This window comes from Micrasema longulum, unplaced genomic scaffold (assembly GCF_059751315.1).
Source record: "Micrasema longulum isolate JH-2025_06_02 unplaced genomic scaffold, ASM5975131v1 h1tg000955l, whole genome shotgun sequence".
Taxonomy (NCBI): Eukaryota; Metazoa; Arthropoda; class Insecta; order Trichoptera; family Brachycentridae; genus Micrasema; species Micrasema longulum.
Window position 1 is genome coordinate 1108068 of NW_028278146.1, and position 16421 is coordinate 1124488.

At 38.9% G+C, this 16421-nt stretch overlaps 2 protein-coding genes across 7 annotated transcripts in view; one reads left to right on the forward strand and one right to left on the reverse strand.

Annotated features, from left to right (window-relative positions):
- The window catches only part of DCTN1-p150 (dynactin subunit 1), a 38375-nt gene extending 36104 nt beyond the window's left edge, over positions 1–2271 (reverse strand). For 3 of the 4 annotated variants that reach the window (XM_088232195.1, XM_088232198.1, XM_088232199.1), the window contains exons 1-2: positions 2163–2271; positions 12–197 (exon numbers count right to left, since the gene is read on the reverse strand). In XM_088232195.1, coding sequence (XP_088088321.1) covers positions 12–194 — 183 coding nt within the window. In that variant the 5' untranslated portion in view covers positions 195–197; positions 2163–2271. Of the gene's footprint in view, positions 1–11; positions 198–2118 lie in introns of all 4 variants that reach the window. The other variant, XM_088232197.1, reaches the window with a different exon arrangement.
- Positions 2272–7627: 5356 nt separating this feature from the next.
- mtDNA-helicase (mitochondrial DNA helicase) overlaps positions 7628–16421 on the forward strand; it is a 50193-nt gene continuing 41399 nt past the window's right edge. Inside the window, exons 1-7 of one of the 3 annotated variants that reach the window (XM_088232169.1) lie at positions 7628–8174; positions 8289–8368; positions 8508–8624; positions 9833–10393; positions 10471–10730; positions 11752–11830; positions 12421–12615. In XM_088232169.1, the coding sequence (XP_088088295.1) occupies positions 7943–8174; positions 8289–8368; positions 8508–8624; positions 9833–10393; positions 10471–10730; positions 11752–11830; positions 12421–12615 (1524 nt within the window). In that variant the 5' untranslated portion in view covers positions 7628–7942. Of the gene's footprint in view, positions 8175–8239; positions 8369–8472; positions 8625–9832; positions 10394–10470; positions 10731–11751; positions 11831–12420; positions 12616–16421 lie in introns of those variants that run through there. The other 2 variants (XR_015823331.1, XM_088232170.1) reach the window with 2 other exon arrangements.

Genomic DNA, 16421 nt, shown 5'->3' on the forward strand with positions numbered 1-16421 from the left:
AGCGCACTCACCGTGAAGTAAGCGTGGCCGCGGATGGTACCGTTGTTCTTGCCCTTGGGCTCGTCCAGCACGACGCCCACCCAGCGGCCGGTGGCGAAGGTGGGGTATCCGCAGTAGGCCACGACGCCTGACACCCCCTTGCCCTCCACGCGCACCCTCTGCCCCACCCGCACGCTCTTCTCCGGGGAGGACATATCCTGGAAGCATCAAGCGAACATTTCGTAACTCACTCGCCTACCGAGGTACCGGCTCCAGCGCACGGGACGGGGTGTGTATGTATCCAATTTTTATTCAACAATTATCGCAGTCAGCATTACTTTACGGGTTATTTGACCGATTACGTAATGTAGACTGCGAACAACAGGCGGAATAACATTACAAGTGACAAGTTAATGAATAGAAAGTAGATAGCTGCTAAACTATTGCCCTAGTTCTGGGTGCGTAAAACAGTGTATGAGATATCGCTCTAGTATAGTTATTGGGAAAATACAAACTGATCTCTTTCAGTGTATTTGGATAAAATATGCTTCCGGAATGTGTCTCTGACTATACTGTCCACACGTGATCATCGTTTCGCCATCCGCACCCAGTGGTACTCCAATTGCGGTGTTTTTATGCATAAAAAGTAAAGAATGATTAAATATTGCCAACCTCAAGCGTGTGGGCGAACGCGCCAACCGCTACTCTACAAGGCGGACATCTCTATTTGATTTCTATTACACATATAAGTACATTACACATATAAGTACATTACACATATAAGTACATATATTTAGGATCTGTGTTAGGATTTTGCCGGTAGTGTCTTGATAATTTGAAGTTCCACTGTGATTTTTTATAGATACGTATTGTTTTTCTTCTGTTGATTGAGTGCAAGTTGTATAGGGCAAATTATTCTAATGTTTTCTATATGTATTTGGGTTTCGTGTCGTTTGATTGATTTGTTTGTATTACTACGTTCTTCTTCCTTTCCGAGGCGGGATCTGGAGCGTGCGGCCGCGGTCTCAATTTGGAACTAACACTGTATTCCTCCACTGTCATACTGGGAAATTAGAAAAAGGTGATTGTGCTGACCATGTGTATTTGATTGATCACAAACTGACAATACTGCAGTGAGGGGTACAATGAAAGTTTTTAAAGTTTATTTGTTTTGTTATTTTCGCGGTTTGATTGTAAAGAAATATTAAATTTTCGCTTAATTAGTTTAAAAAAAAAAATTGATATTGATATGTGAAACTGAAGAAAGACTCAAGTCTTTATGAACAGTTTCGGGAAAGGGGTGGATGCTTTCATTGTACACATATAAGTACATCAACGTGAAATCAATTTAACAGGATTCTGAGAAAATTATCAAATATTAATCAGAATGAACAAAGATAAAAGATTGAAAAGCAGCGAAGTATGTAAATATTTTAATACGATTTACTAAACGCACTGCATCAATAAATCGACGTTTAATTCATTCAATCTGAGAGGAGCTAACATTAATATTATAGGAGTGCTTTGGTTATTTATGTTAATAAATACCAACCGCAGTGTATCGTATTTGTTACGTGGGGGTAGGATGATCAGTCTTACCCTTCGGGTGCCTGTCCGAGGACCGTGAAATATTCTAGTGTAAAAACACCTTGTTCAATAAATATTTCGTGTCAACCATATCGGGATTCGAACCCGAGACCTCTTGCATTGTAGGCAAACGCGTTGACTATTTGATTACGAGGCGGACAATTACTTATTCAAAAAACTTCAGGGTGATTTATTTATAATAAAATGTACCTAAGTTTAAAAAAATTACAATAAACATTACCATCTAAAATCATCCGATAGGACTCTTTATAGACATAGCAAATTAACAGTTCGGTTTATTTTTATGTATTGGATGCATCCTAAAAACATTTTTATAGAATACAACTTTTGTAGAATTATAAAAAGGGGGAATTATAATATGAATAAACATTTTTTTATATTTTTTGATAAATTAGATATTGAGATCTAACGACTAAGAATGTGAAAATTTGAGGGAGGAACCTAGAATGTTGGAAAATAAATTATTAAGTAATAGTAATATTTCACTGATTCATTGCACACTACTGATAAACCAGATTTTTTTACATTTACCTCAAAGTAATTAACTATATTTCAGAAAAAACTGATAAACCTACTTCTAATTGCAAAATAACGTTTCGTTTCAAGAATTGCTTCTGAAATAAGAATTAAATTAGAAATCAGAACTAGATACTGAACGTCAATGTCAAAAGCACAGACACATATGACAGATGAACCAACACCAACCTTCTTTTTCTTCTACTGGATATTGGATGAACGCTGTCAAGTGTCGTGTCAATATCTACTAGAGTCGTGTCGTGGCTAGAGATGTAAGGCCGGTAGTATTTTTCATTTATTTATTTATTCAGATATTTAGAACATTACAGAAAAAATACCCAATTCATTCTAAATACAATAAACGATCACAAATTACAGTAGAGAGTTATGTTATTAAAATAATATAACAAAATGGAAAAAGAGAAATTAAAAGTTAGAAAGTGCTTTCCTAAGGGAAGGCCCACTATTGTGAAATATTTTGACCTCCGAGGCGATGCGATTAAGTAGCAAGATTGCTCTACCAACCAGCATAACCAATGACAGGTTGGTTCTGCGTCGTGGTAGGTAAACCAATCGATGCCGTCTTTGTCAAAGATAGTTATCAGGTACGAACAGACCTACATCCATCAGAATTTCTGAACTATATATGCAACCACCTGGAAAAAGTGAACACCCAAATGAACGTCCCTCCGCCTCCATAATGGCTGATAGCCTAGCATCCCCAGTAAAAAGTCAGTTGGGAATAGCCAAGGATATTTTTTTTTTTTTTTTTTTAAAAAAAGAAATATTTGCGTTCTTATGATTTACCCAAATATTTAATTTTGAGGGCCATTTTCAACGAGTTGTAAATAACTCACTATTAGAAAATGGGAATCAAGTTGGGGTAAAGTGGGATTCGAACCACAGACCTTTGGTCCGTGAGTCCGAGACACTAGCCACAGGACCACAACCCGATTCAATTAATATCCACACTCTTTTAGATACAGATAGCGCACAATTTTTTTCTGAACTCTCTCCACCATTAAAGAGTATCGGGTATGTAGCGACCAAATAATGGTACTAAACTCCAAACGACTTCTTACCAAGGAATTATACAATGTCCTCATAATCTGAGTGTTAAAAAATATCTTGGCATTTCTAAGAACAAAACCAAGCATTTTAAGGGAGTCATTACATAGATTAACTATATGAAGATTAAAAGATAACTGAGCGTCAAACAACACCTCGAGATCTCTGGACGTTGAAGCCCTTTCAAGCCTTTATGAAATAACGGTAGTTTATTGTTTTGGGTGCTCTTGTGTGTGTCATTACAAAACATTTGGAAACATTGAAGAATAATTCGTTTTGTTTGCTCCGATGAACTATATTTTTAATGTCACACTGAAGTTTAATACAATCTGAAGAAGTCAGTATTTCACAAAACATTTTTAGATCGTCAGCGAATAAGGGAAAATTACAAAATTTCATAACTTTACCAATATCATTTATAAAAATTATAATTAACATTGGTCCCAAATTAGAACCTTGAGGAACTCCTGAAGAGGCATTAAATGTTTCAGATCGATACAGTCCATATGACACATATTGCTTACGATCTGTAAGATAATTTGTGAATAGCTTCAGTAGAATGTCATTAAAGCCAATCCTCTGATGTTTCAGAAGAAAAAGTTGGTGATCAAACGCTTTAGAAAAATCGTTGTACGAACAGTCTACTTGAGCACCTTTATCGAGTGACTTGGAGACAAAATTCGTAAACACCATCAAATTTGTAATGGTTGAACGCCCAGACTGAAATTCATGTTGTTCGTTTGATATGAATGGTTCTAATTGGGGATTGACAAAATGATATATCAACTATTCAAACGCCTTTGCAGTAGCAGATAAAATTGCCACGGGTCTATAGTTTTCGATACAAGTTGAATTTATTTATTTTATTTTATTTAACTTTTTGTACGTAATGTCATTTGTACATTGGCGGGCTATTGCCAAATGGCAATTTCTTCCAACTAACCAATAAAATAAAAGTTTTATTTTTATAATTCAAGTTACAGAACTTATCCAATAGAGAAAAGGGTTTAAAAGCTAAAGATATATAAAAATAGAAATAAACGTATTTGTTTATTAATTACCTTGAATCAAAACTATTACTCAATAGGAAAAAAGAAAAAAGAGAATAGGGGAAAAGGGAAAGGAGGAGAGGTTAAGGAAGAGAAAGGAGATGTTTCTTGAGACGTGATTTAAACAGAGATAATGTAGTAACATCTTTGATGGTGGATGGGAGATGATTCCACATTCGAGCCGCATGGACACTATATGAGTTAGAGAAGAAAGAGGAATTGTGGATGGGTATTAAGAAAGTGCCTTGAGAATCAGAACGAAGAGGTAAACCGTGAACTGATAAGCGTTGAAATTTTTCTCGCAGGTATATAGGAGCGTTAGGACTATGAAGTACATTAAACAGAAGTGAGAGGGAGTGATAGTCTCTCCGCTGTCTAATTTGGAGCCATTTCAGTTGCCTACGATAGTCAGAAATGTGGTCATATTTCCTAAGACCATTTTGTTACCACATTTATTCCCTTTTTTAAACACTGGAGAAATTTTGAAGATCTTCCATAACTCCGGAAAGACACCTGTTTTAAAGGACAGATTGAAAATAACAGTTAGTAGTTTTTTTTAATGTTTACACAACCCGAAGCACAGCGGTTGAAACAAAATCGGGACCAAGTGAACAAGTGTTCTGCAAAGAACTTATATATTTGAAGACATCAGTTTCGCTGAAATAATCTATTGAAACGTTTTGCGAGCCTTGCGACGTGCTTTGTTTACCTAGATGCACCTCTTCATTCGGAGGAGAACAGTAAACAGATTAAAAATTATCAGCAAAAGCATTCACAATATCTACATTGCGAACGTCTTGACATTTCCAGGTCATGGAGTCCATGATCTCTCCACCACAGCGCTTAAAGCCAAAAGTCACTGGGATTTTGCAAAATATTTGACTCCGGAAATATAGAGGTCAAAAGCTGCATTTCTTTTCTGTTTAACCTCGGTTCGAAGATTACTAAAAAGAGAGTAGTAATATGGATTACCCGAAGACTTACACTTTTTGTGGTATACCGTGTTTTTTTCTGATGTCACTGATAATATCACGAGAGAACCACCTCGGATATCTCCTGCTACTCACAGCCGGGGGTTTCCTCGGAAAGCACTCATCAAAACGAGTGTAAACAGTATTATAAAAATAATGAACAGCCTCATTAACATCAGTTAAATCTATTATGGCGTCCCAATCAGCATTATAAAAGGAGTCGTAAAGGGAGCGTAATCACCTTAAGTAAAATCCCATCCCCTTTCCGATGTTATATGCGTTATGGGAACGGCGGTGCGTGTGTTTGGAGAATTTACTTTGTACTTAAAAAGCAAAACAGGATGATAAGCATCCTCTTTAGTGAGAGGAGACTCGCTTCGAAAAATGGATATCGGAACTGTTGAGAAAATCAAATCTAGCGTTCGTTCCTTATTGAAGAATGCCATTGTATTAAGTAAGTTTCAGCACCGAGCAGATGAAAGAAAGGTCAGTGGGTATCCACCTCCCCCCCCCCCAAAATAACAAAATAAAACGCATAATTAATTCCTGTGATACATACAAACCTTTCTTCTTCAAATTTCATACATCTTCATTCGTACGCGCGCCGATTATTCCAACATATTAACTTAAAACTCTAATTAACTTTTGCGCCATCATTTTTACATCCGTGCTCGTGGTACTTAAGGCGCTGCACCAGTGCGCCAATCGCAACGTATCAGCGATTATTTTATAATATGTATGAAGGTATTTCACATCCACCTTGCCAGGAATCGAACCTAGGACCTCAAGTATGGTAGGCAAACGCGCCAACCACTACATTAGGAGGCGAATCATTTCCAATTTTTAATTAATGATTCCTTTCTAATCTTCAGAAATATAAATTAGTTTGCTGATTTAATTTTCTATGTTTAGTGTATATTTATTTTAATTAATTAGTTTTAACGTATTTAATATTATAAACATTCTAATCTTAGTTTATTATAAATTAGTTTTATAAGAAACAATATGCAGAACATAATATTTAGTTTTAAATGTGACGAGGTGTTTATTAATAAGTGTGGAAAAGAGACAATGAGTTTTAGGCAATAAGTGAAAGAGAGAAGGAGAGATCTCCTAATTTGGGCGTTATAAAACCACCCCAAACATTCGGAACAGGACGAGTCGGAAAACAGTCGGGAAGGAGAGTCGACCAAGAGTCGGTCGACAGTCGGGGAAGCGAGTCGAGTCTACGCGATCGTACCGTCGATCGCGGAGACGATACAATGTCGAGAGTCGTGGAAGTTGAAGTGAAGTCTAGTTTCAACTAGAATCATTAAAATTTATCCATAAATTAGCCACTAATGTAATTGTAGACAAAGAACTAAAACTAGTAAAAAATTGTTGTCAACATGGACATAATACGAGAATATCAGATAAATACCATATACAACTTTCTAAAACAAGACAAGGACAATCAAGACTAATGAACCAGGGACTGAAATTATACAATAAACTACCAGACAAAACTAAACAAAAGACTCAGACAAACTTTACAAAAGATGAAAAAAATATTATTTTGAACAACAATATAAATGAAAAATGTATATATTATTTTATGTAAAATGAATGTTATAATCCGTAAAGGTTTATAAATAAATTTTCAAATAAAAAAAAATAAAAAAATAAAAAAGTGAGTGTACGGGTAGCCAGTGCTACGTAGCAAACCTCGTGGAATCCGACTTCTCCACGAGGGTCATCGGAGGCCACCTTTCATCCGCGAAGGTCCCTCCACATCCAGGACATCCATCGTCCTCCAAAGGAACGCCAGTTTCCTGCACCGCCAGCGCGTGTGCCCAGCCCACGGCCGGCCAGTCTTCCAGCTGGCTATCGCCGTCACCATTGCCACGGGACCGAATCCCGAGAGCCGCCCATGGCTCTATCCATGGCAGATCTCCGCCCAAGACATCGCCCAGCATGTGTTCGTCCGAACACAGCATCCGGACCACCATCCGTCATCTCTCCGCATAAGTGAAACCACCATTGCGTTAGAATTAAGATATTAGTGAAGAGTGACAATTACGAACTGCATTAGTTAAGGACCTAGATCTACAAGCATTTTTCTTTGTCTCATGTTTGTAACTAGTTCTAAGATTATTTCCATGTTCTAGCTTAATAAACATAGGTACATAAAACATTCAAGCTTTTTAAATTATCTTCCAATTTATTTGTTTTCAGATTAGATTTAAGTTTTCTTTATTTTCTTTTGGGCTTTAAATTCATTTAGTTTTAATTAGGATGATATTATCATGATGGAGAATAAAAATGGGAACACATGGCGAAGGAACTTACTATTCTACATATCCTATGAGGCACCAGGAAGACGCGATCTTCCAAATTCATCTCAAGTTTCCGTTCGGCGGATGTTACCGCTTTCTCTCAGTTAGCGGAGACAGCTTCCGTCTATTCATACGTGCGAACGCGGAACTTGATTTTTCAAAGCCTCCGAGATGATCAAATCTCATCTTAAATTTTCTCTCATCCCCACTCTCCAATAACCAAACTTACCCCAGTAAACAACGTTATTTTCTATATTTCTATTTTACCCCCCGTGAAAGCCTTAGCTCTGACCATAGATAAAGGAAATAATAATTTAAGACTCAGAAGAAAAATAGTTAACGTCAAAACATAACCCTACTTGTTTGTTTTTGTTATTCCGCTCAGAGCTAAAAAATTAGCTTATGATAAATATTGGAAAATAGAAACTGTGTTCATATGATGCCCGTAACAAGAGTGATGTTGAAGATATTTGTCCAGCGAGCGCGCGGCGCCAGCACCAGCAGCGCGAGTGTGGCGAGTGCCGGCTGCGTGCCCGTCGCCGACATGAACCGACAGCTGCGCGCCGCCGGCTGTACCGTGGAGGACGGCCACGCGTGTCTGCTCAGCACTTGTCGAGCCTGCAAGCCGAAGCGGGGGACCGGCTCGCTGTACATTAACAAGACCACAGGTCGTTTATTCTGGCTCACGAGAACGTGACGACTTATTAAGATAATCAAAACAATATATTCACATCTGTGAATGTGCCACGTGAACTCAACTCCGTGCTCTGCATACATTTCAGGATTCTTCAGCTGCTCTGGATGTCGCCATCGCGGTTCTTGGACGAATTTGGCCAAACTTCTGGCGAGAAAAAAACACCCTGTATGTTAAACTAATCGATTACACGATTTATTTTTTCAATATCAATCTTATACATATAATAATTATGATTATTCTAAATTCTGTTCACGGATATCCTTTTACAGACACCAGGCAATAAGTTCGCAATATCTGTCCACAGTGTGACGAGGAGGAGTGTCCCGAGGTCCCGTACTCCGCGTGGAAGGAAGCAGAGTGCCGCAGCCAGAGCTTAACGGATTCTAATGGCGAAGAGATTTTGCGGAAATTTCACTTACCGGTAAGCTTCTTGTATGATTATTCTTTCATTTCCGTATATCAAAGAGATATAAAATTCAAATCCACCGGTCCAATGGATAGAACTGTACGGGATTCTCCTCGGTCTGTAAGCGAAAACTGCAGTTTTTGTTTGTGTCACGTGGAACAGACGAATGACTCTTAAAATATTAACACGCTGCCGTATAATATCGCGGGGTAATTACTTAAACTGTTACTGGTTAACTTCAAAATGGAGATTTTAAAGTTGACTACTAAAATGCATCTTTGTATCTTCCTCCATGAATGCTACGAATAATATTATCCTAGGTTAACTTTTCCGACCCTGAACTTAAGTTCCTGCGGGGGGCACCGGGAATATCCCAGCTAAGATGCTATAAATAGGACTTAAATAGAAGGTAAATAAAATGTCACAGAACTGTTTATAGAATGGTTTCATAATATTTCTGGGTTTTCTGCGAAATTCATAAATTTTATCATAAAATACTGTAAGACATTGCTCCGCTTTCTCTCCAATACATTGAACAGCGCTGATCTAAAATCTTGATCGCATAAGCGGAGCGGTACAGTGAGGAGTTAGGAGGAGTGCATGTACAATCTAAAGCACGAAATCCGAATTTTTGTGGTAATGGCTGAAAATATGCACCAACATACCAAAGCTATTGCAAAGTGGTAAAGTGAAAAGAAACTGTAAAGCGAAAAATAGTAATGTTTGCTGTTTGCACGGAGGAAAGCATACACAAATGTGAATTGAATTATCAAAAGAATTCTGCAAAAAGAAATTATACTCTCTTAACATTGTGGGGTACGTCATGCAAAAAATGAAATCAATATGATTACTAACAAAAAAGTCATTGTAAAAATATGCTACCTGGGGGATCCCTGGGACCCCAGGGTATCTAGATACCTCTCTTATTCCTGGAAGGGCTAAAGGTAAAGGTAAAAAGGTTTGTGTCGTTACGGATACTCGTATCATTATAATTTCTACAAGTAGGTTTATCTAATAAACTAATTATTATTAACTGAGATATTATTATCATAAATAAATATTTTAATATGGTACTTTTGACAATTTTAATAATACGGGATTCCCATTTCCGATCACATTTTAGATGTACACACATCAGTCTAAAGTTGCTGGTATATCTAATAAAAATAATGTATGTATCGGTATAAATTACAAGAATATATAAGGATATTATTTTATTTTAGGTAATTCGAGACGCTTCCAAACTACTCCAAGATGTCAGGGTAAGCGAGGACCATGAGAGACTTCTATTTCCTCTGCGGGACGTGTCCGGGAGAGTGACGGGAATGCGTATCCTGCAGCGAACGCCCTCCGAGGATCTTCCCGACGAGCGCTGCCAGGGGGAGGGCTTGCTGCAGCTAGGCGCGGGTCCCGCTGCCACGCTCGTAGGCTCGGCTGCCGACGCCCTGGCGCTGATGGCGGCGCGCGCCCCCGGCGCCGCCCTATGCGTCCCTGCCGGCTTCCGGCTGCTGCCGCAGGAGCTTCTTCCCCAGCTGGAGCGTTTCCCGCGGCTCGTGCTGTGGCCGCCGGCCGAGATGGCGGAGCAGGCGCGCGCCGCGGCCCGCAAGCTCGGCGAACGGCGCTGCCTGTTGGTGCGCGGCGCGGAGCCCCCGCTGCGGGCGTCGCGCGGGGGTACGGACGTGCGCGGCCTCGTGCTGGCGGCGCGCCCCGTGTGGCACAAGGCTATCACCTCCTTCTCAACCCTGCGCGAGGACATCTTCGCCGACCTTCGCAACATAGATAAGGTGCCGGCTCCCCGCATGCCCAGTGTAAGGTCTCTCGGTGAGCGTCGATCGCGACTGTACGTGTGTGTTGTGCGTAGGTGGAGGGGGTCAAGTGGAAGCGCTTCCCCGCGCTGTCCCGCCTGCTGCGCGGCCACCGGCGCGGGGAGCTGACGGTGCTGACGGGCCCCACGGGCTGTGGGAAGACGACCTTCTGCAGCGAGTACTCCCTGGACCTCGCCATGCAGGGAGTTGTGACCTTATGGGGAAGCTTCGAGATAAGTAATTCCCGCCTCGCCCGGACTATGCTGCAGCAGCTAGCCGCTGTTTCTCTTCATGAGAATATTCATCTCTTCGATGTGTAATTTAAACTCTTATTTATGAACCTTACTGTGATTAATAGCTGCGGTGGGACCTTTTACTTCAGAGTTTTGTTTACGCACTGAATCAACATCATCATCATCACCATTAATAATGAACTGCGGGAATTGTCATTTTTTTATTAGGAATAGCGGGAAAACATTTCATTCAACACTGCGTTAGCGACAAAAAACAAATTGTTTAGGAGATTTAATTTGTGAATAGAATATTTTGAAAAAAAATTATTTAACAAAAACTTATTCATATATATATTTTTTTAAATTAAAAAAATATAAACAGGATGTTCATTAAACCCTGTTACATTCGAAACCACGGTGATCAGTATGAGCAAGAAGACATATTGGCACATTAAAATAAATTTCAAAAAGCAAATGGTTGCTTGCTTCTGCAGGGGAGAAACGAGGAGAGGGGGGGGGGGGAGAGTCTGATAGACCGCGCGGCCACGCCCCCCTCGCTTTGCCCCTGCAGAAGTAACCAACCATTTGTTTTTTAAAATATTTTATTTAAAAAAAAATCTTTGTTCTAAATATTTTTTTTAATATGCTAATATGTTTTCTTGCCCATACTGATCATCGTGGTTTCGGATGTGACAGGGTTTAAAAGAACACCTGTATATTTCTTCTCTCTCCTGAACAATTTGTATTTTTAATGTTTTGAACATGAATCAGAAAACAATTGAACCTAAGTACTAACTGGCTAATCACCTTATTTTACTATTTGTAAATGTAGGTAGGTACGATTCATTCAAATCTTAAATAAACTCGTTCGTAGCAAATACGTTTCATATAAATCAGTCAAATGTGCGTCATTACACAAGCAAAAATGCATGTTTACTTGGTTCACCGACCCCAAAGTCAAGATAGTGAATTTAAAATATTTCATGGTTTTTAGATATTGGCACATGCAAAATTACAATTCTATAATAAGTCCCCCGATGCGCAATTTATTAATATTGTAGGAGAAGTTGCATGAAAATGGTTTCATAGCAAAATGTATTTTAGATTTGCAGATGAGTTTGAGAAGCTTCCACTACACTTTCTCACTTTTCATGGTCAGCAATCGATAAAGGAAGTTATGGAGGTAAAGTAATGTTTTCTTATTTCAGAATAAATAACAATGTGTTATATAAACAATATTTTGAGTTTGTCCAAATTTTTGTAGACAAGGACTGGATTCAACTCCCTGGGGAGCTGTTTATATTAACATATTACAACAGAGATGAAGAACATTTAAGAGAAGGTAATATAGAAGTATAGGCATCTACAGGGCTTATGACCTGTTAATGGCTGGTTTAAGTGGCCACTTTACACACTGTGTAACATTCACCATTCTGCCTATATTTGAACATCTACATTGCTTCAATTCTTTTAATAAATTATTCTTTAAATAATTCAATTAGATGAATCTCACCCGCATAAATAAAGGTTTCAGCTCTTTAACTTCACAAACATCAACAGATGAAAGAATTGAAAGAATATAGATGTTCAAATATAAGCAGAATGGTGAATGTTACACAGTGTGTAAAGTGGCCACTTAAACCAGCCATTGACAGGTCATAAGCCCTGTAGATGCCTATACTTCTATATTACCTTCTCTTAAATGTTCTTCATCTCTGTTGTAATATGTTAATGTGTTATATCTTGACGATCCGTAACGGGCTCCTTCCTCAGGTAGTGGAGCACGCGTCGTACGTGCACGACATAGCGCACGTGGTGGTGGACAACGTGCAGTTCATGCTCGGGATGGGGGACGACACGACGCGCTCCGGGGACCGCTACTGGCGCCAGGACGCTGTCATCGCCGCATTCCGCAACTTCGCCACCCGTAACAACTGCCATGTCACACTCGTCATGCATCCCAGAAAGGTACTCCCATTTATCTCTTGATAGTAAAAAGTACCGACCAAACTAAAGTAATACCTTTTTTTCCATTTTTACACCCATATATTTATTTATTTTATTAACACAAACGGCAAATCTGCCTTTTACAAACATTATTTATAATACTACATATTTGGCTTAATTTTTAAAAAAAAACTTAAATTGCTTAAACCCAAGATTTATAAAAAAAAAATTAAACCTTAAAATTATACAAGATTTATATTTAAAAAGTTAACCTAAAAATTATACAGCATATTCAGTGGAAAGTTTAAATAATAAAACATTCTACAGTAATACAACAAGAAAATCATAAGTACTGTTTCATACAGCTGGGCAAAGTGAACAAAAAACTGTGAATATTATGAAATGCACGAATAAATAAATATAATTACCATTCACCATCTTTGAAAAAGTTCAAAAGGTTGGTTCTATAGGAACAATATCCTACACTAAATATATCAGATACGTGGGAATAACTATTGCCGAGTTCATGAATTCTATTTAATACGGCATTACAAGTATACTTCTCTTTTCCACATCCGCTCCTAAGTGGAGCATGTGGACATCACCAGTTACCTCCAGGAGACCCTATCGCCAGCCAGCACTCTCGCTTCTTCCCATGTCAATCCAGCTCCCCTTAATTCTGCCGAATAAAGTCTAAAGATCATTGATCGGCCATTGACGGCCTTCCAGGACGGCGTGATCCCGCAGGTTTAAAGAAGAGGCAACTAGGGTTTAGGTTCTCCTGAGGCATGCGCAGCACGTGTCCAAGCCAGGTCCACCGCCGCATCCTCAAGACGCTCGTTATAGGAGGCTGCTGCGTCCGTTCTCGGACTTCAATGTTTGTTATAAAATCGAACCACCTTATACCTAATATTCTTCTCAAGCACTTAGTCTCAAAACTCAGAAGTTTAGTGTTTTGAGCTTTGGTAAGGTGCCAAGATTCGCACCCATATAGGAGAACTGGCATTATACAAGAGTTGAATAATCGGCATTTCGTTTTGACCGAGTATTAACTAGAGTTCCATACAGCACGCATCATGTTAAAAGTTGCTCCAGCAATTTCTAGGCGGGTTGCGAGCTCTTTATGCATGCTTCCATCCTCAGTTATGTGTACTCCCAAGTATTTAAAGCTGTCAACTTTCTCAATCCTCTGTCCATTATTATAGAGAGGCTGATCAGGGTCAGGACAGGATTTGTTTGTTTTGTGGGCGATTAAGGACCCCACAGAAATGATTCTTCCAGATGTCGCACACTCGCTCTACATCAGACTCGACCACCCCACTGGGATTGCGAACAGGACCCGGGGACGGTGTTGTCTTGCCACATATTTGGCGAGTGATTTTGAATAGTGTTTTAGAGTTATTTCTGTGAGATGCCTCTTCTGCTGCATTTATTTGCGAATCCAAGAAGCGACGCTTGTCCGTGCGAGCAAATCTTTTGACAATTTTGTCTTGGCATCGGTAGCTGTTTCTTATGGCAACAATTTGGTCGGGGTTTGTTTCACTGTCTTTCAATACTTTCAGTTTTGCTCGCTTTTCAATTTCATTCCAAGTATCATTTGACATCCAACGCGGACGCACACTGTCCTTAGCTCCTAAAACAGACTTTGCGGACAGCATAATTGAGGTCTTAAGAGTTTGCCACTGACTCTCAATGTAGTCCGTTGGAGGTAAAGAGTTGTGACCACCAATTGTGTTTTCTAGATTTGCTCGAACACTACTGTTGAAACGTTGTACGATGGCGGGAATTTTCAGCTTTTCGATATCGATGGGCTTCAGCATATTTGGTTTAGCCATGCGGTGGAACTTAAGGCGAATTTTCCCAACGAGCAGCTCCTGGTCGCTGTATAAATCGGCTCCGCGGTAAACCCTAACGTCAAGCAATTCCCGCCTGTGTGTTGAGCTGCAGAGTAGGTGGTCAATTTGCGATTTTGTGCGTCCATCTGGCGAGGTCCATGTATACTTGTGAATGTTCTTATGAGGAAATATAGTACCACCAATGGTGAGCTCATTTAAAGTAGCCAATTCTATAATACAAGTATACACTGTCCGAGAATTGTTGTTACAAAACGGTGGCACCTGTCTAGTCATTCTTCCAGGCACCCTGAAGTTGATGAGAGATAATAGTTCAGGGCAATCCCATATTGAATTTACAATTTTGAATAAATTTAAAAGGTCTATAATTTTTCTTCAATCGTTAAGTTTTAACAAATTTAATGTTTTTAGTAAAATATCGTCATTTAAAAATTCATGACTTATTCTAAGTTTAAAATTTATATACTGTAAGAATTTTTTTTGAACTCTTTCAAGAGAATTTTGGTGACAGTTGTAGCAAGGAGTCCATATTGTAGAGTTATACTCTAACTGGCTTCAGGTCCATATTCAGGTCAAATTTTTCCCCATACATTCTCATTCAAATATTTCTCCTAATTTAAGGTTTTTTACCTTTTTTTATATCCCCGGTTTTACGTTGAAATTTTTTTTAAACTCATTCGATGTGTCAAAAAACGCAGAGTGTTTTTCCAAAATGGAGAAGAAAAGCTTGCTTGATCTTGATAAATAAAAAATGGGTAAATTATTGTCTCAAACTACAGGGGTAGGCGTGCGTAAGTGTTAGTGAAAATCGCAACCAGCCATTATTAATGAGCTACGAAATGTAAATGATTACTTCTCATATTAAAAAATGAACTAGCATTGAAGCCCTACAAAATACAAAAAGTGCCAGATATAACGTCTGCACAAAAGGCAGTTCGCCTAGCAAGAGCAAAGGTTGACAAGCAAACACTTGCACGTTGGTGGCGAGCTAGAAAATTTGGTCTTTTCTGATGAAGAAATTTTTACGGTTCAGCAATATGTAAACAAACAATACGATCGTGTATGGTTACATTGCAAATTTAAAGACAATTTAGACCAGCGAATTGCTCTGCAAAAGCAAGCGCCTTGCGTCAGATTTACATTCTCGCCTGATTTCATCATTTGTAACCCTGTCTTACATTGTTTTCCCACACATTCGTCTAAGAGATCGCATTTCGACCGCGTTTACTCGGCTCTCATCTTCCCCCGGCTCTTACTGATATACTTAAACATATTATGTACCATTACTTAATCTCACAGAACATTCACATTTTTTTCTCATCCATTCGTTCTACATGACCAAACGATCTAAGAGACCGTTTCTTAATTTTATCAATTATACCTGACTTCAGGTTTGACGATGACATCGACCAGAGATAAAATTAGTGCCCTTCTACAATATCATGTCATATCACTGCGGGAGCAAGTCGACTTGTGCCAGCATTCCATGTTATTAATTTGATCAAAATATTTGTAAGACAGCATGACTCTAGTCAGTTCTATTTTCTTTGATACTATTTTACAAATATCGACTTAACCGGGGTTATGAAAAATGTAAAAAACGTTAATTGGGGGGAATATTTGTATGAGAATGTATGAAGAAAATTGGGTCCTGAGCATTTCGGTGTAAAAAGCGGGAAAATGTAAACACAAGGTTTTACTGTATATTTAAAACAATTAAACCTCCCATCGTTAAAAATATCAATCAAAATAAAATTAATAATCTTATTTCTTACTCCAATGGAAAAGCTACACAGCCAATTGATGGTTGGGTTTTAGAACACCATTTAAATAACTTTCCTTCTGGCTCCAATCCCACAGAGTCCAATTTGGTTCATGGGAGGACTGATTTTATTATTCAGTTACTTCAGATTTGACTTAACATCGTGTCTTCCTCTTCCGATACGTCATATGCAGTCTCCACTATTCCACTTC